Here is a 27,461-nt window from a genome sequence, read left to right on the forward strand (position 1 = left end):
TCAGAAAACACTGCTAGGTTTCAAGAGCTTATTGCAAAGAGCTAAGTTTTTTTCCCCCCAGATTTTATGGGGAAGAATTGGAAGATTTCAAACATGGGAAAGAACTGACTTAGATCTGACTCCAGAAAGATCAGTAGGAGCTGAGGCAGGCAGATAGGTCTGATGCCGACTGAAATCGCAGACATCAAGGCCAGAGAGAGCTGTGTAATTATCTAAGTAAGAAGGCTTGCTGTGCAAGTGTGGTGGAGACGGACAAGCTTGGAAAACGTCTGTTACTGATTGGGGAAGGAAGGAGAACGGGAGACAGCATCATATGACACCCAGCCATCTTGCTTAGAAGACTGCTCAGAGATGCAATCATAGAGAAAGGACAGAGAAGGAAGAATTGTGATGTTACAAATAATAAATTCACTTTTGGAGCATATTCAGTTTGAGATTTGAGACATTTATGTTCAGTAAACTATTGTACATACACATCTAGAGCCAAGGAGAGAAACAGGATATAAGATGTGAGGGCACCAATGGCATATAGGTAACAGCTGAAATCAGGGGCATCTGAAAGACCATCCAGAGTAACATACCCTGTAGGCTGTAGGTCTTAAACTGGGCTGAGTCACAAACACATTTGAGATTCCAATAAAAACTAGAGACATTTTCAGGAGGGAAATGCCACCCAGCATTTTGCACACTATTTCAGGTCATCCTAGGGTCTATGAAGGAGAGTAAGAGGACTATCCAGGGAGTAAGGAGGAAATTGAGGGGAGATGGTGTCATGAAACAAAAGAGACATGAGTTTTAAGGGAGAAGTGGTCGATAGCACCAAAAGCCACAGAGAGGCCAAATAAGTTGAATATTGCAAGCACCTGGTAGATATGGCACAGAGGAGGTACCTGGTCGCAAGTCAGTCATTGAGTCGAATCATAAAGAGTAGGGTGAAGAGGGGATAGTAATAGAGAGGCTATACAAGAATCTTTGAGTATTATCTATCAGGATAGGAAGAATGGAGGGAGAGTGAATGCATAAAGTAGCAGTGCATTTGCATGTTTGGGGGTGAAAGCAGGGGAAAAGTTGAAGATACAGGTAAGGGACCTAGAGATGTCTGTGTAGAGCCTACTCCATGGCTCACATGGAGGCAATTATTCAGGTGAAGAAAAGAACTGTGTGCTCAGTTAAGCCAGGAGGGGAGGAGGTAAAACAGTTATCACCTGTAGTGGACAAAAAAATAAAGAACAATTAAGGGGGCAGACCTCACATTCAATAAGGAGTTCTGCTTCCGTCTTCCTTCCTCTCTTGATTTTGGGCAAGGTATTTAACTTATGGAAGCCTCACTTTGCTCATCTGCAGAATATAACCAATCATCTCTATGATGGAAAGATTATTATTGAGGAAAGATTAAATGCTATAATAGGTTAAAGCTCTTGTGCAATCTGATAAGAGTGCTAAACAATCTCGAAAACAGCCACTAATAGTTATGATGAGAGTAAAATGTCTATGAGAGTAAAAGGTAAAGCTTTTACTTTAGAGGAAAGAGTGTGTGATAGAGGCTTGAAGGTTATTCATAACCTTTGGAACAGCTGCTGAGGAGAAATGGAAAATGTGCCCACAAGGGTCACAGAGCATCGAAGATGGAGCTGGGTCCAGAGACCAGGAGTCAGAGGTATCACCAGACCATTTGGTTCTGTACCATGACTCTGTGATGCTCAGACCACATTTGTGTAGATGCAGAGAAGGGAAATAGTTGAGGTTGATGATATTGATATCAAATGTTTCTTGTTCAACAAAGTAAAACCAAAGCTACATGAAGAGTTCAATATTGAAAACTCTAAATTCAAGTAGAGAGATACTTATTTTTAGTATATTAGTTTTCTTTTAAGTCTAATTATATGAGGAAATCATGTCACTGCGAAACACAAAAATAAAAGGTCCTTGCAAGTAATTTTGCAAAACTAACAACTCACCTATTTTAAATCTGATGAATTTATCTTCCTATGCAATATGGTTTCTCTAAACTACTAATACAATGTCATTTCTAAGACTTTATTAAATCAGTTATCACAAAAGGAAACACACTGTATACACTATAAAAATGTCATATGCCAGAAAATTGCAACTTTTGTTAAAATTTGAAACACTGTCTTCAAGAAACTCATCTGTTACCCTGTGATTTCTAACATTATAATTAAACATGGCCTTGTCTTACAATCAGAATGTAGACATTGAGTGTGGGTTAAGATGGCAGAATAGAAGGACTGGAGCTCAACTTCTCTCCTAAAAACAACAAAACTTATAACCAAATGCTGAGCAATTTTCAACCAAATGGACCAGAAACTTTCAAAAAGACATCCTACTCTGGAAGACAAAGAGGAGGCCACATCAAGAGGTAGGAGGGGCAATTTCATGGCATAAACAACCCCATGCCTCCCGGGTGGGAAGCCCCACAGACTGGAAAGTAACTGGTTCACAGAGACTCACCTACAGGAGTGAGAGTTCTGAGCCTCTCATCAAACCCCCACACGTGGGGATCTGGCACTGGGAGAAAGAGCCCCCGGGGCATCTGGCATTGCAGGCCAGTGGGGCTTGTGTGCAGGAGCTCCATGGGACTGGGGAAGCGGAGACCCCATTCTTGGAAGGTGCACACAGGCTTTCACCTGCACTGGGTCTCAGGGCAAAGCAAGGTCTCCGTCGGAATCTGGGTTGGACGTGCCTGCAGTTCTTAGAGGACCTCCTGGGAAAGCAGGAGTGAATGTGGCTTGTTGTGGGGGAAGGACATTGGAAGCAAAGCTCTCAGGAGTCTTCATCAGCTGCGGGTCCCTGGAGGGGGCCATTTTGGGAAAATCTGGCCCCACCCATCAGTACTGAGAAGTCCCAGGGCAAACAGCAATCCGGGTGGGATCACAGCCCTGCCTTTAGGCAGTAAACAGGCTGCCTAAAGACCCCCCAGGCACCCAGCCGCCTCAAATCCCATCCAGAGACAAAGCTCCACCCACCAGAGGGATAGGAATCTGCTGCACCTGTCCCTCCCGGCAGGAAGCCTACAGCAAGCCCCCCCCAATACCAACTTTAGCCACAAGGGGGGCAGACGCCAGAAGTAAGAGAGGCTATAACTCTGTAAAAAGGTCTGTAAAAAGGTCACCACACCAAAAACCTATAAAAATTAAAAGACAGAGAACTATAACTCAGATAAAGGAGAAAGAAAAAACCCCAGAGGGAGTTCCCGTCATGGCTCAGTGGGAAACAAATCCGACTGAGTTAAGGCTTTGGCGTTGCTGTGGCTCTGGCGTAGGCCGGCGACTACAGCTCCGATTAGACCCCTAGCCTGGGAACCTCCATAGGCTGCGGGAGCGGCCCTAGAAAAGGCAAAAAGACCAAAAAAAAAAAAAAAAAAAAGAAAAAAGAAAAAGAAAAAAAAGAGAAAAGAAAAGAAAAAGAAAAACCCCCAGAAAATCAGCTAAGTGATCAGGAGATTCTCAGCTTCCAGGAAAAGGAATGTAGACACTGACATTAAAAGGAAGTCAGGATGGTTATTATTATGGTACAAATAATGAGTATAATCAATGATTTGGTACACATGTGTAAAAAATTTTAAGACATTGCTTGTGGTAAACTAGATCTATCCTTCATCTACAGAAATATTAGATTGCTAATATTGCTACAAGTATACTTTGCATTTGCAATGTCGTAAAACACCGTATTTAGTAACAATATGATCTAAAAATTCCAATTTCTAGGAAGTTGAAACACAAAATTATAAGGTGCAAAACAGACCTTTATTGTACTTAACAAAAAAAAAAACCCGTAATAATGTGATAGGTTCTGGAATATTCAACCCAATAAACATGTATTAAATTCTGCTATTTACAAGGTACAAAAACAAGTCTCTATAATACTTTTAAGTCTTTTCACAATTGTTATATGAAGAAAGGGATGGGGGAAAGTATTCAGCCTCTTGATTGAATTTTAGAAGGCTGTTCAGGTGCTTTGCATGCTGCAGAACCCACATGTGCTGTGGTTCCCAGAAGGCTTATAAGAACAGAGCAGAAACATGTACTGTATATTGCTTTGATTATTTTTTTCAGTGGACCTGCTTAAGAAAGGATAATGGAGAATTTAAAACAAACAAAAATAGTGGGTTGAGAATCCAGCTGAACAAGCTGCAGCATAGGTCACAGATACAGCTTGGATCCACTGTTGCCATGGCTGTAGGCGCAAGCTGGCAGCTGCAAGTCTGATTTGACCCTGAAATTCCATATGCCTCAGGTGCGACCATAAAAAGAGAAAAAGAAAAAAAAAAAAAAGGAGGGACACATTCTCAAATGTCTGGGATTGAGCTGGACCCTCTGCAGAGGTGCCATGATAAACAGTATAAGGCCGGAGTTCCCGTCATGGGGAAGTGGTTAACAAATCCGACTAGGAACCATGAGATTGCAGGTTCAATCCCTGGCCTTGCTCAGTGGGTTAAGGATCCGGCATTGCCGTGAGCTGTGGTGTAGGTTGCAGATGTGGCTCTGGCATAGGCTGGTGGCTACAGCTCCGATTAGACCCCTAGCCTGGGAACCTCCATGTGCCGAGGGAGAGGCTCAGGAAAAAGGCAAAAAGACAAACAAACAAACAAAAAAAAAAGAATTATAAAAAACAAAACAAAAACAAAAACAGTGTAAGGCCAAGCCACTAAATTCCAGGGCCCTGAGATTAGTTGCCGACCATGCAAGACCGTATCAAGTACAGACAGGGGCCATCATGCTGAAGTAGACTCTCTCTGTTATCTTGGGAGTCAGCAGATTCTCCAGATGCTGCATATCTCTACCTTTTGGTTTCTACTCTTTCATACTGAAGACAATCTAGGGTAGTTTAGGAGCTCTGAAAATGTATCTGTGAGATTAATAAAACTTCATGGAAAATATTTTGGTGGTCAAATAATTTTTAAAAATGCTGTATGCTGGAGTTCCTGTCGTGGCGCAGTGGTTAACGAATCCGACTAGGAACCATGAGGTTGCGGGTTCGGTCCCTGCCCTTGCTCAGTGGGTTAACGATCCGGCGTTGCCGTGAGCTGTGGTGTAGGTTGCAGACGCGGCTCGGATCCCGCGTTGCTGTGGCTCTGGCGTAGGCCCCGTGTTGCTGTGGCTCTGGCGTAGGCCGGCGGCTACAGCTCGGATTCAACCCCTGGCCTGGGAACCTCCATATGCCGCGGGAGCGGCCCAAGAAATAGCAACAACAACACAACAAAGACAAAAGACAAAAAAAAAAAATGCTATATGCTTTAATTTCTCTTTTGGACAACTGCAATTCACATTAGTGAATTCAAGGCTCTGAGAAGTCCTGCTGTAAGGAAATTGGCTTACCTTCAGTTCTGAAAAATGAACTGGTAATTTTTTTTTTTTTTTTTTTTTGCTGCACCCATAGCATGTGGAAGCTGATGGGTGCGGGATCCAACCTGAGCCTCAGCAGTGAACACTCCAAATCCTTAACTGCCAGGCCACAAGGGAACTCCTAGAAATCTTTTTTTTTTTTTTTTTTGGTGTGTGTGGAGTTCCCAGGCCAGGGATCAGATCTGAGCCACAGCTATGTCCTATATTGCAGCTGTGGCAACAGGGGTCCTTTGACCCACTGTGCCTGGCCAGGGATCAAACCTGCATCCTGGCACTGCAGAGATGCCACTGATCCTGTTGTGCCACAGTAAGAAATCCCTAGAAATCATTTTTTATTCTCCCAAACCAGAATAGAGCACATACTTCATTCCATTGTGTATGTCATAAAGAGTCTACTGCAAAAGCTTTTATAACTTTAACACACACAGTCATTTTGTGCTATAGTACAGGCATTTTGAACAGTATCAGCTATAGGGGGACGATGTTGGATTGCTCCATTCAGCACTGCTGTTAGAACCAGGCAAGTCGAGCCCATACCTGGATCCTGTGCCTTAAAGAACCCTGCCTTTGTAACTTGAAAGCAAACAAACTCAGAAAAAGAGATCAAATTTGATTAGGGGTTGGGGGAAAGGGAAATTTGATGAAGGTGGTCAAAAGGTACAAACTTCCAGTTATGACAACACTGCTGTATGTCAGATATGAAAGTGGTTAAGAGAATAAATCTTAAGAGTTCTCATCACAAGGAAAAAAATAGTATGAAAGGAAGGGGGAAAGAACTTGTAAAGGGAGAAACTAACCATTCAGTTAGCTAGAAATGGTGGATGCATATTTTTTTAAATGAATACATTCGGCACAAAGACAGAAATATAAATCAGTGGAACAGCATAGAAAGCCCATAATTAAACCCACGCACCTACAGTCAACTCATCTATGACAAAGGAGGCAAGGATATACAATGGAGAAAGGACAGTTTGTTCAATAAGTGGTTCTGGGAAAACTGGACAGCCACATGGAAAAGAATGAAATTAGAACACTCCCTAACACCACACACAAAAAGAAACTCCAAATGGATGAAAGACCTAGACAGAAGACCAGACACTATCAAACTCCTAGAGGAAAACACAGGCCAAACATTCTCTGACAGAAACCACAGCTACATCTTCTCAGATCCACCTCTCAGAGTATTGACAATAAAAAGAAAAATAAACAAATGGGACCTAATCAAACTTCAAAGTTTCTACACAGCAAAGGAAACCCTAAACAACACAAAAGACAACCCACAGAATGGGAGAACATCTTTGCAAGTGAATCAACTGATGAAGGACTGATCTCCACAATTTACAAACAACTTCTGCAGCTCCATACCAAAAAAACAAACAACCCCATCCAAAACTGGGCAGAAGATATAAACAGTTCTCCAAAGAAGACATATGGATGGCCAAAAAACACATGAAAAGAGGTTCAACATCACTCATTATTAGAGAGATGCAAATCAAAACCATGATGAGGTACCACCTTACACCAGCCAGAATGGCCATCATCAAAAAGTCTACAAACAATAAGTGCTGGAGAGGGTGTGGAGAAAAAGGAACCCTAGTACACTGTTGGTGGGATTGTAAATTGGTGCAACCACTGTGGAAAGCAGTATGGAGATTCCTCAGAAAACTAAATATAGAACTACCATTTAATCCAGTAATCCCACTCCTGGGCATCTACCCAGAGAAAACCAGGACTCGCAAAGACACATGTACTCCAATGTTCATTGCAGCACAATTTACAATAGCCAAGACATGGAAACAACCTAAATGTCCATCGACAGAGGAGTGGATCCAGAAGATGTGGTACATATACACAATGGAATATTACTCAGCCATTAAAAAGAATGAAATACCAGCATTCTTAGCAACATAGATGGACCTAGAAACTATCATGCTAAGTGAAGTCAGCCATACAATGAGACACCAACATCCAATGCTTTCACTGACATGTGGAATCTGAAAAAAGGACAGACGGAACTTTGCAGAACAGATGCTGACTCACAGACTCTGAAAAACTTACGGTCTCCGGAGGAGACAGTTTGGGGGGCGGGGGAATGTGCTTGGGCTGTGGGATGGAAATCCTGTGAAGTCAGATTGTTATGATCATTATACAACTACAGATGTGATAAATTCATTTGAGTAATAAAAAAAGTAAAAAAAAAATAAATGAATACATTCATACAGATGACTGAAAATATATGTTGGAATCTAGATGTATTTGTAAATGTCAGCTGGCTAAACTGTCTTCTCTAGTCTTGCATTAGAGTTAACTTGAATTAAGAACATGTTGAGATTCAATTGCACGATCTCTACGATTACTGGGAGGATCTAATCAATACTAGTGACAAAGTAAGGGAGCAGCAAAAATTATTGAGATTTTTCACTTACTAGAATTTTATTCTCAGAGCAACCTACGGCACCATGAGAAGCAACATGTACCTTAAACAACACTATAGCCTAATCAAAGCTAAATATTCACAAAAGCTTTTTTGAAAAATAGAAAGAAAAAAGGAAATTAGGAAGGAAAGAAGGAATAAACAAGAGGGGGGAGTGAGGGAAAGGAGGAGGAAGAGAGGGAGGAAAACACTAACCGAGTGTTTAATAATCTCTCTCCTTCGAGAACTTTGAAATGGAAGAAAGCAGGAGTTCCCGTCGTGACTCAGCCGTTAACAAATCTGACTAGCATCCATGAGGACGCAGGTTCCATCCCCAGCCTTGCTCAGTGGGTTAAGGATATGGCGTTGCCACGAGCTGTGGTGTAGGTCACAGACGCGGCTCAGATCTTATGTTGCTGTGGCTGTGATGTAGGCCAGCAGCTACAGCTCCGATTTGACTCCTAGCCTGGGAACCTCCATGTGCTGTTTTGAGTGCGGCCCTCAAAAGACAAAAAAAGAAAAAAGAAAAGAAACAAAAGAAGGCAGTCCTTTTAGAAATGGAGGCAAGTCATCCTGTGTGACCAAATGAAGAAATGACCAGAAATGATAAGGACATCACGCAGTTTACTCATCCGCATATTGTGATTTCAAAATGATGATGCTCCAGGAGATCTGGGGGAAAAAATTTGATATACTTATTTGCTTCTTTCTAAACATAGGTATGAATTTATTTTAGAGTCTGTCCAGGATTCTTCCCATCTATACTGTTCTGGCTCTGAGAAAATGTAATGCTACCTCTAGAGAAGAGTACTTTGATCTTAGTTGACTAGAGAAAGAGTGGCCGATGCCTCCCCCACACCCCCCAGAACAGAGACTGGGGACGCCAGGAAGCCAGACTTCACTGCTGGAGTTACTGCTGTCTTCTCAGTGATCACATCACATGGAAGCCTGGAGTAACCAACAGAAACTGAGTCTTCATGACCCAAGATGGATGCAAGAAGCAGACATTTTTAGAGGGAGGAATGCTGTTTACCTCTGGGAAAAGTGAGGCACTGGTCTATGCCTGGGAAGAGCTGTGTGTATAAGAGATAAGGAGAAGGAGCCTAGTCCTTGAAATGACCTACCGTCAAAATGGGTGGGAACTTTCGGCTTTTCTCATCACCATTCAGAGACATTCTTGACTTTTCAGTAAATACTTTTGTATTACAAAAATGAAACCAAATAATTTTTTTTCTTTTCTGGCCACACCCTTGGCAAATGGAAGTTCCTGGGCCAGGGACTGAATCTGAACTGGAGCCGAGAACCTATGCCGTAGCGGTAGCAATGCTGGATCCTTAACCTACTGCGCTGGGCTGGGTATCAAACCGGTGCCTCCACAGACAAGCCAGATCATTAACTCACTGTGCCACAGCAGGAACTCCTAAATAAAATTTTAAATTCCTTTCAAAGCTGTATATAAATATATTCATTCATTGAAGGTAACATAGTGCTGTGGTTAAGCCTATACAGGTTTAGAAACCAAACAACCTTTTGTGAATCTTGGTTTCTCCAGAGTCTTTACATCACTTCTTCCTCTGATGGGTGGGGGGTAATAATAATACCTCATGATACGTACATACCTCTTAATGGTGCTCGAGGGTTACAGAAAATACTATCTGTAAAACCAGGCAGAAGACTGAGTAACTAACAAGAAGTTTAGCAAAGCTACCCTTTAGTATTATTTTAAAAAAAACAATGCACCACTCCTTTTCACTTGCTTTGATGACAAAGAACCAATTGAGTCTAAGTACAGAAGCTGAAACAATCCCCAAACATTTGTGCCAAACATTCATGCCATCGTAGGTTAGAGGCCAGACTGAGATACTCATTCCAAAGTCTTTCACCACCTACTAGTTTGCTGAATTATAGAACTAATATCCCTAGCCAACATTTTAAATCCCAGAATCAGCAAATTAGGCCATACATAATACAGGGAAAGGAAGAAAAGAGCAATGAATTTCAACACAGAGAAAATTTTAGTTTCTCTGAAAGACTTTATTCCAATGTGATTTCTAAACATTGTCTATACAAACAGTAACCCTTTAGAAACTTATATTAAAATTAAGTGAAATCAAGAATGTGTATTCAATAAAGGCAGGTACTATATAATTTAGAACCCATCTTCCAAAATAAGACAGCTCATATCTTTTTTTTTTTTTGTCTTTTCTAGGGCCTCTCCCACGGCATATGGAGGTTCCCAGGCTAGGGGTCGAATCGGAGCTGTAGCCACCGGCCTACACCAGAGCCACATCAACGCAGGATCCGAGCCACCGGCCTACACCACAGCTCACGGCAACGCTGGATCCTTAACCCACTGAGTGAGGGCAGGGATCGAACCTGCAACTTCACGGTTCCTAGTCGGATTCATTAACCACTGCGCCACGACGGGAACTCCAAGACAGCTGATATCTTACCATTTCTTTCCTTCAGTTAGGATGTTCCACCATTTTTTCAATCCAACTTGCTGAGGTTAGGCAAATATAAATGAAGTTTTGCAGATGTTTCTACTCTAGGTAAACACCCAGCATCTAGCACGCAAGGACAGAAGGACCTATCTACTCCTAGAGCTTACTGATCAGTCATCAGCCCAGAAATGGATGACATTTTCCTTGTCAGAATATAGTACATTCATCCTCCCAGTTACATGGACCAAGAAATCTGAAAGTCATCCCTGAAATCTTTTTCAACCAAGACTATCAACTTATTACCAATCTTTATAAAAATCAAACTTCAGAATGTATTTATTTATTTATTTATTTTGTCTTTTTGCTATTTCTTGGGCCGCTCCTGCGGCATATGGAGGTTCCCAGGCTAGGGGTCCAATCAGAGCTGTAGTCACCGGCCTACGCCAGAGCCACAGCAACGCAGGATCCAAGCTGCATCTGCAACCTACACCACAGCTCACGGCAACGCCGGATCCCTAACCCACTGAGCAAGGGCAGGGACCGAACCCGCAACCTCATGGTTCCTAGTCGGATTCGTTAACCACTGCGCCATGACGGGAACTTCCAGAATGTATTTTTAATCTGCCCACTTGTCCTCATCTTCTTAGTCCAAACCCTTTACTACTTGTCTTCTCCAAATTAGATTATTCCATCAATAACTAAATTACTAGTAATTCTGTTAACCACCTACAACCATTTTCTGCATGGAAATGAATGAACCTCTCTGAACAAAAATCATGAATTTTTCCACTGTGTCTGATAAAATTCAAAACACTAAAAATGGCCTATTTTCTAGTCTGTACTCTAATTTTCATGGAACATATCAATATGTATTTTTATTTATTTGTGTGATTATTCATTTAGTGGATAGATGGTAAACTCAACGAGGGAGGGAGAGAGGGAGGGGATTATTGAGTGATTCAGCTTAAGAGGTCTTTCCTGGATAGGAAAAGACTTATCCAGGTCTGAATCACCCAATAATCCCCTCCCTCTCTCCATCCCTTGAAAAAATAATGTATACATGTATGTGTAACTGGGTCACCATGCTGTACAATAGAAAAAAAATATTGTTTTAGAAAAGTAAAAGAGGTCTTTCCTAAAAGATATTTACTATATTTAATAACAACATAAATATCAATAATAATCATTGAGTGTTTATTAAATTCCAGGACAAATGCGTTATATTTAGTGTTGCTATTTCTTACAACAATCCTCTTGAAAGTTTATTAATCATATGTTTTGGATGAGGAAACCAGAGTTCAGGAATTTAAAATAATTTCCTCAAATTATATACCTAATAAATTATGAAACCCAGGTCTGACTGCCTCCAAAGTCCATGTGCTATCAAGTCCGCTACAGTGGCTAATTACTTATCTGTGGCTAAATTCTTCACATTAAAAATGTGATCCAGGGAGTTCCTGTCATGGCGCAGTGGTTAACGAATCCGACTAGGAACCATGAGGTTGCAGGTTTGGTCCCTGCCCTTGCTCAGTGGGTTAACGATCCGGCGTTGCCGTGAGCTGTGGTGTAGGTTGCAGACGCGGCTCAGATCCCGCGTTGCTGTGGCTCTGGCATAGGCCGGTGGCTACAGCTCCGATTCAACCCCTAGCCTGGGAACCTCCATATGCCGCGGGAGCGGCCCAAGAAATAGCAACAACAATAACAACAACAACAACAACAAAAAAGACAAAAGATAAAAAAAATGTGACCCACAGATTAAAAACATAGATGTGCAAATTTTGTAATATTACATAGCAAGTCAGTAGCAGAGATGGGACTTAAAACATCGTCTTCTAATTCCCAGAGCAATATTCTTTCTTTCTAACAAAATAAACCAGAGAGAATAACAGTATCAACCTAATTTTCAGAGAATTTAATAAAACAAGAACACTTTGAGATTCAAAACTTCCCCCAAAGTTGACTATATTTTTACATGCAGAAGTTGCACAATAAAGACACGTACTGATTTATTATAAATTTAAGACTAAGCATTCACCTAGCCCTCTCTCTCCTCCTCTTCATTTTCATGCTGACCCTTGATCATAGCTTTCAGAATAAGGCCATTGTGAGTCAGAATTTTTTTTTTTTTTTTTTTGCTTTTTAGGGCCGGGCCAGCAGCACTTGGAAGTTCCCAGGCTAGTGGTCAAATCAGAGCTGCAGCAATGGGGGATCCAAGCCAGGTTTGTGACTTACACCACAGCTCATGGCAACACCGGATCCCCAACCCACTGATCGAGGCCAGGGATCGAACCCACATCTTCATGGATACTAATCTGCAGCACCACAATGGGAACTCCCCTTGAGTCCGATTTTTAAACCACCCTTTTAAGGTTCTGCCTCAAGTCTCCCTCAAATATTTCCTTCTATTTGAATCTTCTACCGTATTCCCAAGCTTTCTTTCTGCTCTATTCCTCTCCCCACATTTCTCTTGTTGAACTTCTGCAACCATTGGGCTCTACCCTTGAGTCCTATGTTAGAGCTGGGATGCTGGTATCCATCACACAACTATAAGCTGGTTTTCCAGTTATCATCTGCCTCCAAAGTCCTGTCCCTGTTCTCTTCACACCTGTTAGGATACTCACTAATTCCTCTTGGATTTCTCCTTTTATCCTCTATCCCTTTCTTATTGCCTAGATCACAAGCTGCTATAGTCAGCCTACAAAGAATGTAGCCTTTTCCAGCAGTCAAAACAGCTGCTGGTTCAATTACCCCTGGCATTCCCACTCTTCCCAGAGTTAAGAATCTTCTTTCTAATCACAACCAGTCCCTACATCCTCGTCCCATCCTTTTTTTTGAAACCAGTCCCAGCCTGTCTAAGAGTAACAGGAACACAGTTTATTACATGATGAACATAATAAATGCTTTACTCCCAAAAAAGAGAATGGCAATCTTTCTTAAACTGGTGCTGATTCTTGCATTTTGGAAGGCTTTGCTGAATCCATCACAGAGATCTCTAAAGATAGAAGACGACTCTCTGACAGCGTCATGAAGAAAATTGGATATAATCTCACAGCATGAGAAAACACACTGCTGAGTGGGTATAATTCTAAATAATGGAACGACCTAAAGAGAGGAGTTGATGAGTCATAGGAAGACACAGTAAATGTTGGTGACAAATTAAGTAGCACAAGACTCATTTTAGAAGGGCTCAGGGAAGAGACCAAAGTGAAGGATGGAATTAAAATATGAGAAATGTGTTTGTTCAAAACTTGACTCCAACAGAAAAGACTGTTTGAAATTATGAAAATCTTGAGCTGCTATTAAAAAGAAAATTAAAAGAGTTCCCACAGTGGCACAGTGGGTTTAGAAAAAGCTCATACAACTCAATGTCAAGAAAAAGAAAATAATTCAATTCAAAAGATGGGCAGGGAGGGAGGGGTTCCTGTTATGTCTCAGCGGAAATGAACCTGATTAGAATGCGGGTACAATGGCCTCTCAGTGGGTTGGTGATTTGGAGTTGCCATCAGCTGTGGTATAGGCTACAGGTGTGGTTTGGGTCCCATGTTGCTGTGGCTGTGGTTTAGGCCAGCAGCTGTAGGTCTGATTCATCCCTAGGCCTAGGAATTTCCATATTTAGCTCTAAAAAAGGCAAAAGGCACGCACGGGGGTTGGACAGGAGGGAGTTCCCACTGTGGCACAGTAGGTTAAGAATCCAACTGCAGCCACTCGGGGTCACTGAGGAGGTGTGGGTTCAATCCCTGGCCCGGCACAGTGGGTTAAAGGACCCCATGTTGCTGCAACTGCAGAGTAGGATTTAATCCCTGGCCCAGGAACTTCCATATGCTACAGGTGCAGTGATTAAAAAAAAAAGTAAATTAAAAATTCTTGAACATCAATTTCAAAAAATTTCACACAAGTTCCTAAAAAATCTTAAAAAATGATTTTTTTCTCATGAAAATGAGAAAGCCTATTTTTAAAAGTGACAGCAATAACTGAAGCATAGAAAATAAGATGAGATTAAATTCAAATTCTGTTTATTTAATAGGATATGAGACTATTTATAAGAGACCATTTTTCCTTTGTAATAAACACAACTTAGTTTTCAAAGGCTTGATTAATAACAAATAATTTAAAGCTCCAGTATATCTCTAAACTTCCAAATTTTATAGTTAAAATCATTTCTAAACGACCACCTCTGAGGAGATATTATAACACAATTAGATTAAGAAGCTAGCAGACATTCTTCGGAAAACCTTAACCAAAAATAATTTAAACTGGGCCATTTAAAAAGCAGGAAATGAGGGAATATTTTGAATAACTTAGAATATAAATGGCACACTAATTGGAGAACAAATTTCTAACCTAAAACAAATTAGTAAGCAAGCACTAAATCATTTGGATAAAGGTATTGAAGATAAATAACATTTGGAACACAGGACGACTTTTAAAATTCACAATGAGTCACTTTTGTTAATTGCAGGTGGATGATCTGCCTCAGGAGGTGTGCTCTGCCACCATTCCAAAGCCTATACCTAGTCAGATAGGACAAAATTCCCTAACTCTTTAACAAGATTGCCAAAGGTAAGGGCTGCAGGAGAGTATACGCATTCTATGTCTACCTCCAACCATGATGATCAGACCATGAAAAACACGTTTAGTGATCATCCTGCAAGGTGACCTTTGCCCTAGGGAGCTAAGCTCCGGCCAGGGCAGGTTCACAAGGGAGGAGTCGGGTGGGAGAAAGCAAAAGAAACTATGAGAAACAGATGTAAGAGCTTTATGTTAAATACATATTATTTGCCCAATATGAACAACTTCATCATTTCTGTCAGGCTTTCATATATCCCACGATGTTTATATGTTATGGGATAAAACAAGAAATCTTTAGAAGTTGTGTTTGTCATCAAATTTCAGAGAAGAAAACACGTCCCTGACCCTGCAACAGCTCCAGCACGAACCTGGCTTCATCCTTTCTTCCAAAGCCAGGCCCTCCTCCACTGAAATATTCTGTCTTTCAACCTTCCCATCTCTCCCCACCATCTATCTGTCCAATAGATAGGTTCAGAAATTGAGTACATGTGAATAGATGCCACTGATCAGGGGTTAGCAAGAGCACGTGTGGAATCTGAAAGCATCCACTGAGTGGACCAGCTGCTATGAAGGGCTGCTTCTACATTACAGGCAGATACAGCTTCCATGCAAGCAACATTTCACTCTTCCTCAACCCAACCATGCTTTTGCAAACAAAAAAATATGAATGGTTTAGACTGCCTTCCATTTCAAGTTGAGGTAAGGAGGTAAAATGCCATTTGAATAGAAGCTGCATCTTCTCTCAAAGCACTTGAACTTCAAGAGCCCTAGAGAATGCTTAGTTCAATGGACCTAGTTCTTCAATCCACATGTCCCCCCTTTCTCTACATGCCTCTCTCATAGCCCTAATTGTTAATACAAGACAATATTCTCTCAAGCAAGAGGGTGGGTGACTACAAAACGTTTTTTTGTTTGTTTCCAATCTAGTGACCACCTGGGTTGGAGTAACTGCTCAGGTGAGAGCACATGATTATATTACCTGATGCTTCGATTAATAAATCCAAAATATCCTTCCACTAGCAAGCTAAATGCGTTCAATTTTACTGTCCTATTGTTGTTAATCTCCTGAGAACCCTCTCATCTCTTTCCTCTGTTCTCTTTATCGCAAATATCTAATTTTCTCATGTAATAGGCCCACCATTCTGCAATTCTCATAGTTTGTTGTGTCTTTTTTTGTAGCCCATTTCTGCTATACTCAAGTTCTACATTTCATTACTCATTTAGTACTAAGACTTGCCTAGTTAAACCTACTAATTTTTTTTAAATCTCCCATTGCTACAACAGTAAGCTACCGTTAAGCCCTTTTCTTAATGTTTATTTATTTTTTTTGCTTTTTAGGGCTGCACCCACATTATATAGAGGTTCCCAGGCTAGGGGTCCAACAGGAGTTACAGCTGCCGGCATACACCACAGCCACAGCAATGCAGGATCCAAGCTGCGTCTGCGACCTACACCACAGCTCAGGGCAATGCCAGATCCTTAACCCACTGAGCGAGGCCAGGGATGGAACCCGAAACCTCATGGTTCCTAGTTGGATCTGTATTCATTTCTGCTGCGCCATGACAGGAACTCCGTTAATGTTTATTTGCCTGATAAGATTAACCAATGTCAAAGGCTGAGTAAAAGATTAGTTACAAGAACTGTAATAGATTATAATTAATATATTATATTAATTTAATTATTTATAATATATCAATATATTATAATAAATTATATTTAATGTATTATATAGATTATAATTAGTTACAAGAAATACAAAAGAAAGTTGCCTAAATTACAAATACCATATATATGAAGCAAAACATATAGTTACAGTAGCTCCAAGTTGTCTGAAAAGGTCTCCAAGCCTTTGCCTCTTTTGTGCTACCCTAGCCTCAGAAGGAGCTTAGAAAATTCTGAAGAGCATTTCATCCTTTCTGATTATATAAAATGATTACGACTCTACTGCCAGCAAACACCCACTACACTGGCATATTCTGCAATTCATTACTCTAGGACCCTTCCCCCTGTAGCATGAATTTGTTTCTGTTAGTCTTGCCCAGTAGGAATCGCTGGATTAGCTGAACAAAGAGCATATCTTACACTACATTCAATTCACCACATACCCCAGCCAACATCATATCAACTTTTTAATATGTTTCAAGAATAATATAATGCTGATTTTCTCCTGGGAAAAATTCTACATAATTTAAGAGTTTTCTGTATAGATAATATTAATTATTTTTTCAACAACAAAAAAATGCTGCTTTAGTAATCTAGAATGCTTGTGAGCTTAAGTCACTAGACTACTAGACGATGCAATAAGAATTATATATAATTAATAAAACATTTATATTTGCTTTATAGACTATTTATTGATTTATTAAAGTGAGCATAAATACATTTGAAACAGACCTCCCAACTCTACAATGATGTTAAAAAAAATTATACATGAAAAGACTGTTTAAAAGTAGCTGGAATGCAAAAGTTTTCAAACTGACATTCAGTAATAATCTTCTAAAAAATTAAGCTAAAAGAATTTAGAATTCATAGACTTCTTGTTAGCCTAAGAAGAACACACTAATTATAAAGTTCCATTTTAGACAGGGAATATGAGAATAATGCTATAGCCATTTTAAGTGTTTGATGTCAACAGTGAATAGAGTTGTGGAGTTTTGCCATATTTATTTTGTGAGTTTGAAATTCTTAAAATATTGGTGAATATAGACTTCAAAACTCCCTAAACTTTTAGACATTGTGGTTCACCCTGCAATGGCCTTGGTATTCTTCCTAGATCTTTTGATTTTTAAAAAGTTAAGCGAATCCAAAAAATTCAGAATTAGGGAGGAAGATGGAGGACAAGGAAAGGATTAAGAAAAATATCTAGGTTTTTCTGCCTTATATGAAACTAAGAAAATAGATCATCCCATGCAAATGATCTGAAAACTAAACATGAGCCCCATAACTGAATATGAATATGGAAAATATAATTCTTAGTGGCCACCTTTCCTTAACACTTACATTGCTTTCTCTTCAGATGAATTTTGTAGTAAAAATTATTAAAATGTCAGTCACCAAAAATGCATTTATTAAACATAAAAGGTGTTGCTACAATTAGTCCCTGGCCCAAAGGAGTAAAATCTCTTTTTCAAAGAGTACTTAATCTCTGAATTAACAGTACCACTACAATAGGGAAGAACAAATCTGACTCCATACTAGATCTGTTCCTTTTATTTTAACCTCATTTTAACCTTTGTGCTTTGTTGTCTGTGCTTAGTCATGCTCCACACCTTCTGTAACAGAATGTTGCCTATAGTTTGAAATACACAGGATAGTCTGACCATGACCAGACCTGAACAGAGAATAACAAGAACATCGTGACCTGACCACGACCTGACCCACGTGGTCAGCTGCAAGAACAAAGGATCCCACCCCAAGAAGTTGGCAACAACTAACCACACTCTCCCTCACCTTGCCTTTGTAAGGGCTTTGCTGAAAGCCTTCGAGGAGTTTCAGGCTTTGGGAGCACAAGCCACCCATCTCCTTGCAAGGCCCTGCAATTAACCTTTCTCTGCTCCAAACTCAGTGTTGATTGGCCTCACTGTGCGATGGGCACACAAACTTGGGTTTGGTAACACAACCAAAAGGAAAACAACACGTTTTCTTGTTTAAATGTACTCATTTGATTTTGTGAACATCTTGTAGCGTGTCATATGACAGTTGAAATATAAATTATCCTTTACAGACATATCAAAATGATTCGTTGGAAGAGAAAACTCAAGATTTTAAAACACACTTTTGGTCTACAACCATGTATTTATCAATTCAAAACTGCCAAAATAGAAAAGGGAAGAGTTAAAATGCCATTGTCTAAATTAAAATAATACTTACACTATTGGCTTTTCCAGGCGACTTCCCTGTGAACCAACAATCTCCCCCAATGTACAAAACACTTGTCCCAGAAAGTCCTAAAATAGATAAAAGGATTAAAGCTTGTAAGTTCCCAAACTATCTTTACAGAGTATTTTGTACACCATATTTGCACTGCTTCCATTGCTGAAATACTGAATTCTCTAACTTCCAATAATAAATCAAGTCAAAATGCACTAATTTTAGCATGTGATTGCCCCCTAAATTTGCACAGCATTTGGTCCTTTTAATCATTAAGTGGGCTTGTTATTGTGAGTGTTTAGACATTGTATTTATTTTCTTTTCCTTTTAAAAAATTTTATGGCTGCACCAGCAGCATATGGAAGTTCCCAGGGCAGGGACTGAGTTCAAGCTGCAGCCATGATCTATGGCACAGCTGTGGCAACACAACCCACTGCACTGGGTCAGGGAGTGAACCTGTGCCTCTGCAATGACCTGAGCCACTCACTGCAGTCAGATTCTTAACCCAATGTACCACAGTGGAAGTCTTTTTTTTTTTCTTCTTCTTTTTGGGGCTGCACTCGCGGCATACGGAGGTTCCCAGGCTAGGGGACGAATCAGAGCTACAGCTGCCGGCCTACACCACAGCCACAGCCACGCAGGATCTGAGCCATGTCTGCAGCCTATACCACAGCTCATGGCAACACCAGATCCTTAACCCACTGAGTGAGGCCAGGGATTGAACCATCAACCTCATGGTTCCTAGTTGGATTCGTTTCCACTGCGCCACAACAGGAACTCCAAACTCTTTTTTTTTTTTTTTGTCTTTTAGAGCCACACTGGCAGCATATGGAGGTTCCCAGGCTAGGGGTCGAATTGCAGCCATAGCTGCTGGCCACAGCCACAGCCACAGCCACGCAGGATCTGAGCTGAGTCTGTGACCTACACCACAGCTCATGGCAACACCAGATCCTCAACCCACTGAGCAAGGCCAGAGATCGAACCCATGTCCTCATGGATGCTAGTCAGGTTCGTTAACCACTGAGCCATGACAGGAACTCCTGAATTCTTCCTTTTTAAATTAAAATGAAAATGGGAAAAAGTTCTAGGATTTGAATCCACAAATGGCTTGACTTGATATGTCTCTGAAACTACTAAACTTTTGGCTGAGAAAGCATAACATGAAAAGCACAGAGCAGTGGTGGCTAACATGTCCAGTGCTACTTACAGAGAACCAGTGGGATGGCATAGCTACAACTAGGATCCATAGCCACACTGCCATATGTCTACTCCAGTATCACCACTGACCGCTTGTGACCGGGGTAATTATTAAGCTCTTCAGTCTCACATGCAGTAGCCCCCACATAGAGTTATTCTGAGCGTTCAATGAGTTATTGCATGAGATAATATTAGACATATTAAGTGTCTAAAAATGGGTTAAGTATAATGCAATATAAAGTTATTAATGTGCCAGCAGATGGATATTATTTTTAGGATTCAGAATAACCCTGCAAAATGAGAGGTCTGTTACTAATGCCAAATTTCACATATAAAGAAACCAATCATCTAGGAGATTATTTCTTTCATGTTTTAAGCGTCAGTAAATAGCTGAATCAAGTCTAACCCAGATATTCTGAGTCAAGACTGAAATACCGCCTAAGAATTTAAATATCATAAATTCAGTGCAACTTCACATGTCAATAAAATAAGGATTCCAACACCATCTGGATATGTGGGTCAAGAAAATATAGCGGTGGTTCAGGGAGAGGAACATTCTTTTTGTATGTGTGTCTTTTTGCCATTTCTTGGGCCGCTCCCAGAGCATATGGAGGTTCCCAGGCTAGGGGTCGAATCGGAGCTGTAGCCACCGGCCTCACCACAGCCACAGCAACGTGGGATCCGAGCCGCGTCTGCAACCCACACCACAGCTCACAGCAACGCCAGATCTTTAACCCACTGAGCAAGGCCAGGGATCAACCTCATGGTTCCTAGTAGGATTTCTTAACCACTGGGCCACGACGGGAACTCCGAGAGGCACATTCTATAGCATAGTTATGTATAATTCCAAGCTGTCCTAAAGGAGAAAGGGGGCTCACAGCCCTTAAACTGTACTGTGAGCTGGCCCAGGAGAAGCCCTAAAAAGGATGGGGAGAGGAACGACAGCGAAGAAAATGTTGTTTTAAGTTTTACTGAACAGAATATTTAAATGCCTAAAAAACTATGTTATTTAGGGAAAGTTGCTCTTGGTTTCATGAGAGAAAAAGACTGCTGTAGACTAGGAGAATCATGGGATTATTTTCCCAAGCTTGGAGACCCAGGTAGGAATCAGATGATGGAGGGAAGACAGCTGGAAAATTCGAGTCTTAGAGAAGAGATCAGAGTTACAGGCAAGAATGTTTAAAAAAAAAAAAAAGGCAAAAATCTCAAATAAAGGGCAAAAAGAGAGGAAGAACCAAGTCTGTGGAGGGCCCTTCTTGGCCAAGCAAAAAAAAAAAAAGAAGAAGAAAAAATGGTGCCTTAAGATATACAGAAGCAACTGCAAAGCTTTCAGCTATGCCTGGACACACTTAGAACAGTGCACTCAGATTACCCAGCTACTAATTTGTAGAGTGGACTGAAGCTGAAGAGTGAAGACAAATCTGGAAGCCAGATCAATCAAAGGCTACAGTAGTTAATAAGCAAAGAGTTAAGGCCCAAGCAAAACTTGTAGCATGTGGTTGGGACTAGTGCATGGAAAAGTAACAGGATTTGGTATGAGCTATACTTGTACAAGGTAGGGATGAGGCAGTAGAGAGAGGGAGAGAAAAACATAAAATAAATCTGGATTTGGGACTTGACTGACAGAATGGCAGTACCTTCATAAAACTGCAAATCATTTTAAGTTTTGCTTTCAAGTAAGTCAAAAGGACTTAAGGTAAAGTCTTAACATATTTAAATTAAATATCCTTAAAAAGAACATATCTTTCCCAATTTTATAACAGACTTTACAAATGTGTTTATGATTTTTTAAAAAACAAACATAAGTTTTTCTAAGTCTCATGGCACCAAGAGCTTACTTCGATTTGGAATACATCATTGTTCCTCTGAGTCAGTAGCAAAAAAATCATGAGGATTCTAGAACTCCTTTCTGAGGATACTAGTATCAATAGGCAGCAGCTCATACTGCATATTAAATGGATTTGGCCAATGGAGTAACAAGTCACAGTAAAAGGTGTTCATTGCTATAATAACTCAAGAAAACAAAACAGATACTGAGCGTTCCATATTAGATACATATTAGCAAACAGAAAACACATATATGTCATCACAAAAAGAAACAACATTTGATTTCCTTTCAGGTATCAAAATAATAAAAACAATAAAATGTGCACCAAAAAAGATATGGTGTGCATCTATATACATTATCTTTACAGTTATTGCACTCTTTGCCCTTAAGTATTTGTGGCATTTGTGTAATTGTTTTACATCTGCCTGTGTTTATGTATTCCTGATCAAGCAATACATTTACTACTCACAATGCAAAAAATTAGCACATAATATTTAATATTTGTCAACTACTTTTTGTGTTGGAAACTCTACTGAATCCATTTTTTTAGTCCTCTCAAGGGTCCACATTTCCTATGCATTTTACACAATACTGGCAATATAATTAGTGCCCTTTAATGGGTATTTTTAGGTATTTGTTCTGTAATTAGATAAAAATAGATATAAAAACAAGCTATGATAGAAATTGTTTTGTTGTTTATTATAGCATTTTATTCCAGTTGATGAGGCATTACAACTAGGTCATGATAGAATTTTCAGTAATAAACCCAAGTACCTTCTACAACTTCAAAACACACATAAACCAAATCCAGTTTCGAGTGGCTGACAGGTGAGAATTGCTTCAGTTTATTCAATCATATTAACTAGTAAGCTTTCAAAAAACTGACCATAGGATAAATGAACATTTGTTAAATGTGTTTATTATTTTATAATCTAAATAATACACAGGTAGAACTTAGTTTTGAAATCTGTTCAAATGTATGGAGCCATACTGTTGGGCTATAAAACGCATTCTACCACTCTTTAAAAGTATCCGACACTACCCTAAATCCAGTATGCTGGTAATAAAGGCTTATTAACACTGAGCAGTGGAGAACACAAGGGAAAAAAAGAGAGCATAGCAATACAAAGCATTATAAAAGTAATATGCTTCACATTGCACAAGTAGTTTAAAAAAAGGTATCAGCAAATCAGAGGAAGTATTTGGAATATTCCCACAACAATATAAATCTAGTTTTATTACTAGCATAACACAGCTCCAAATGCAAGGGAGCACTGTTATACTATCAGATTCCAGCTGATTACTGCACACTTATGTTTCTCTTCTCTTTCTTGTTAATATCCAGAGGAATGTCTACTTTAATTGTATACATATATATATATATATATTCCAATTTCTTCAGAATTATTATCTCTCCCATACCAATTTTACTGATCAGTTCTATCCATCTACAATTTATGTTATATTGTAGCTAGCTGCTTATATATATTCATGAAAATTACATCAAAGCTACATGCTTTAATAATTCCACACATATAAAAAGGTAATTTATTTTGCAGTAAATTAACTGGTTTTGTGCATTGGTTTGTATGCTTGATTGCTAGGTACCAGTATTAATGATTCCTATATATTCTTGGCAAAAGATTTTTTTATATACATACATACATACATTTATTCACTTCCTTATTTAGGAAAGCAGAATGACATACTCCTTAAGAGTGAGAATTCACTGGGAACTATGTCTAGTCACTTATGATGGAGCATGATAATGTGCGAAAATAGAATGTGGACATGTAAGTGTAACTGGGCCACCATGTTGTACAGTAGAAAAAAAAAATCATATTGGGGGAAATAACTATTAAAAAAATGATAGCAACAACAACAACAAAAGAGTGAGATGTACAAGTTTAGACTGCCTGTGTTTATATTCTGGCTGAAATATTTATTAATGCCTATGCCTCAGTATCATAATATATAAAATGAACTTAATAATAATTACAAACTAAATTGTTGGGAGATCTAAGTAAGATAATAAATGCAAAACACTTAGAACAAATGTTTGGAACATGGTTAAATGTCTAATAATCATATGCCTCCCTTCTCCCTACTTTCCTGGAGTTAAAATAATATTACTACATACTCAAAACTTTCCACTTGCCACTAGATTCCAGTACTGGAGATACTATGATTATCTGAATAAAATAATGTATTTTGTTTTCTAAAATACACATGCTCATTAGAACATCCAAATGTGTTGGAGTTCCCGTCGTGGCTCAGTGGTTAACAAATCCGACTAGGAACCATGAGGTTGCAGGTTCAATCCCTGGCCTTGCTCAGTGAGTTAAAAATCTAGCGTTGCAGTGAGCTGTGGTGTAGGTCACAGACGCGGCTGGGATCCCATGTTGCTGTGGCTGTGGCGTAGGCCAGTGGCTACAGCTCGGATTGGAACCCTAGCCTGGGAACCTCCATATGCTGCAGGAGTGGCCCTAGAAATGGCAAAAAGACAAAAAAAAAAAAAAAAGAAAGAAAAAAGGAAAGAAAATCCAAATGTGTTATCTTACATGTTAACTAGTATACATATAAACATGTATATGTAGAACGACATTTTTTATACATGATATAATGAACCAGGATGCAAGGATCACTGAAATGGTAAACAAAATATCTGATTTCTATACTATAACAAAGCTAACCAATGCATGTAGATTATTATTAGCATCACAATATACAATTTTATAAATATTCAGTGCTGCAGCATCTTCTTCCTACAAACATAATCTTTACAAAGATAATCTTTAATTGACTTTCCAGTTTTATAAAATGTCCAATGAACATCGAAAATATAGTATTTCTAATTAATAACTTAAAAGACAAATGAGCTTATTGATAGCTAAGTGTTAATACTGCACAGTAATTGGGTACAGGCAACTGTTCTGGAGTTAATAATTCATTCCTTCTTTTTTTTTTTTAAACAGTTGCACCCATAGCATATAGAAGTTCCCAGCCAGGAACTGAATGGAACTCATGCCTCCACAGTGACCCAAGCGGCTGCAGTTGGATTCTTAACCCACTGTGCCGCAGAAGGACCTTCCTAATCATTCATTCTTAATAAGAAAGAGTAATGATTTGCCTTCTCTTATTCCTCCTACCCATTTTGTGATCATTTAACTTGTCTTAAGCACATGCATGCTAAGCCAGTTAGAGCAAGAGAAAATAAATGAAACAACATTTCTTGCTTTTACAAAATTTTAACCATTGCGGAAAAAACCTGATGAGGAAATTTGTATAACTTGTGAAATTTTATTGTTGGCATTTTTTACTGATATTTTATTGCTGGTACCCTGCTAATATTGCTGACTTCCTCTATATTTATTAATTCATACTAATCACCAACTTTAGAGACTGAAGTGTGACTTAGTTATATTATGCACCATACACAATCATTTATGGTAACTAAGAATGGTTCTTTGGAGTTCCCATCATGGCGCAGCGGAAATGAATCCGACTAGGAACCATGAGGTTGTGGGTTTGATCCCTGGCCTTGCTCAGTGGGTTAAGGATCCAGTGTTGCCATGAGCTATGGTGTAGGTCACAGACATGGCTCAGATCTGGTGTTGCTGTGGCTGTGGTGTAGGCCAGTGGCTATAGCTCCGATTAGACCCCTATCCTGGGAACCTCCATATGCTCTGGGAGCGGCCCTAGAAAAGGCAAAAAGACCAAAGAAAAGAAAATTAAGTTTTCAACAATGACTGAATGGTATTGATCTAACTAATCCATTTTTAAAAATTACCCACAACATACATATTTACTAATTATGAACCACACTGTATTTAGATTAAAAATAAAGCTACACTATTCACAAATACTATAACAAATTTATGGAAAATATTTATCTTCTAGGGGCCCATTACTTTTTGTGGCACTAGTTCTCATCAGTAAAGATGTGAGGAATGTAATATGCTAAGAAAAACTTAAGTGAATATTCTCACGGCTGCTAAACATGAAGAGACAGTCGACAAGCCACATAACTAGAAAACTTACTAATATTACTATCAATTAATATATATTACAGAAATATTAAGTAATAAATACAATACTATTATACAATATTATTATTAAAATACTGAGCCTTAAGGGCCATTTTACATGCAAACAATCTCACCTAATATAACTTAATGAGTGCCAAAGATACTGTCATCACACCTACCTCAAGCATGTTTCCTAAAGTCTAAGACAGATTCTGCAACACTATACTGAAAACACAAATAGAAACATAGTCCACTTATTAAGCATCAGTCATAAATTCTTCAATTTGAATATGCTTATAAGGCTACCTTTCATCATCTGATAAAGATGCTACACAGAATAAGAAAGTTGTTATTGAAAAGGATCAGAGGATAACACAAAGAGCTCTTTTTCACAGGGCAGTTGGGCAGGCCCACTCCATGGAAGAGACAGAACCATGTGAATATTTGGAACAAAAGTATTCCAAAAAAAGCAAGAACAAAGTTCCCAAGACAAGAAGATACTTGGGATGTTTAAGGAAAAGCAAGAAGGCCAGTGGGGCTAGAGTAGATTGTGCAAGGAAAAGAATGGAAGGAGATGAGGGAGCCGAGGGCCCATGATGGATTTTGAATTCTCTCTAAGTATAGAGGGAAGCCACTGGAGAATTAATTTGAACTGGAAGTGATATGTCTCAATCAGTCTTTGAACATGGTAATTCTGGCTAAGCTTTTCCCACCAAATTTGTAAATGCTGAAGATCCCCCAAGGTTCTAGCATACTGTCTTCGCTACTTATACTTTTTTTTTAATATATAATTTTATTGAGTTCCAAGTCTCCAGACATAGCCTAGTCAACATCTCCAGTTGGGTGCTTCAACTGGGGTCTCAAACAACATAAACTTGTCCTGACTTGATTTTTCTATCTACACCCCACCACGTCAATCTCTTCCTCTCCAATGTACCCCATTGCAATAAACTATATCAGTATTTATCCAGTGGCTGTCACCAATAACCTAGGAATCATTCTAACTTCATCTCTTATCTTCATACTTGACACCCACTACATTGGGAACTATATCACCCAAATATATTCCAGATCTGACCACTTCTTACCACTTCATGGGCTATACTCACCAAATTTCTTTATCTAGCTAACTTACAGCACCCTTATATCGGATCTTTGTTGGTTCACAACAGCAGGAGTTCCTTAGGTGAAACTTGAAATTTGCCCCCTATACAGAGAGGACCAAAAGAGACTGAAGAAAAAGGTAGACCACTCCAGATTGACAGTTTTAATAAGCAACAAGGTAACTTACTTACAAGGCTTGTCTTGGGTGGCCACAAGATGAGATTTTAGCCCCACCTCTCAGAATCTTAAAAGTTTAATTAGAGGCCTTAGCAGAGTTGAGTCATATAATCAATCCAGATGACCTCAGCACCACCACCTTACTCTGGAAAGTCTGTGTCCTTGAAGCAGCTACATCAGTGGATATGGTGGACAGGACACACATTTCAAGGATGGCAAAGGGGGTAAGGAGTCTCTGATTGCCAGATCCAGCTTACAGGTCAACCAGTGGCTATTTCCTCTCAATGCCCTTCTCCAACAGTCTCCTTAACTCCAGATTTGCTTCCCAACCCCATTAGCCACATTAGCTGCCAGTTGTTATTTACATGTATAAATCAGATCATATCATCCTCCAGTGAAATTCATTAAAAAAAAAAAATCCAAATTTTTAACCACGGCCTACATATCTCCACATCATCTGAATCC

The 27,461-nt window shown here is 39.5% G+C and overlaps 1 protein-coding gene across 1 annotated transcript in view; it reads right to left on the bottom strand.

Moving 5' to 3' along the window:
• The window catches only part of CPNE8 (copine 8), a 266,575-nt gene that overhangs the window by 154,324 nt on the left and 84,790 nt on the right, over positions 1 to 27,461 (bottom strand). Inside the window, exon 6 of the mRNA XM_047787960.1 lies at positions 18,663 to 18,739. Coding sequence (XP_047643916.1) covers positions 18,663 to 18,739 — 77 coding nt within the window. The remainder of the gene's footprint in view (positions 1 to 18,662; positions 18,740 to 27,461) is intronic.

This window comes from Phacochoerus africanus, chromosome 7 (genome assembly GCF_016906955.1).
Source record: "Phacochoerus africanus isolate WHEZ1 chromosome 7, ROS_Pafr_v1, whole genome shotgun sequence".
NCBI lineage: Eukaryota > Metazoa > Chordata > Mammalia > Artiodactyla > Suidae > Phacochoerus > Phacochoerus africanus.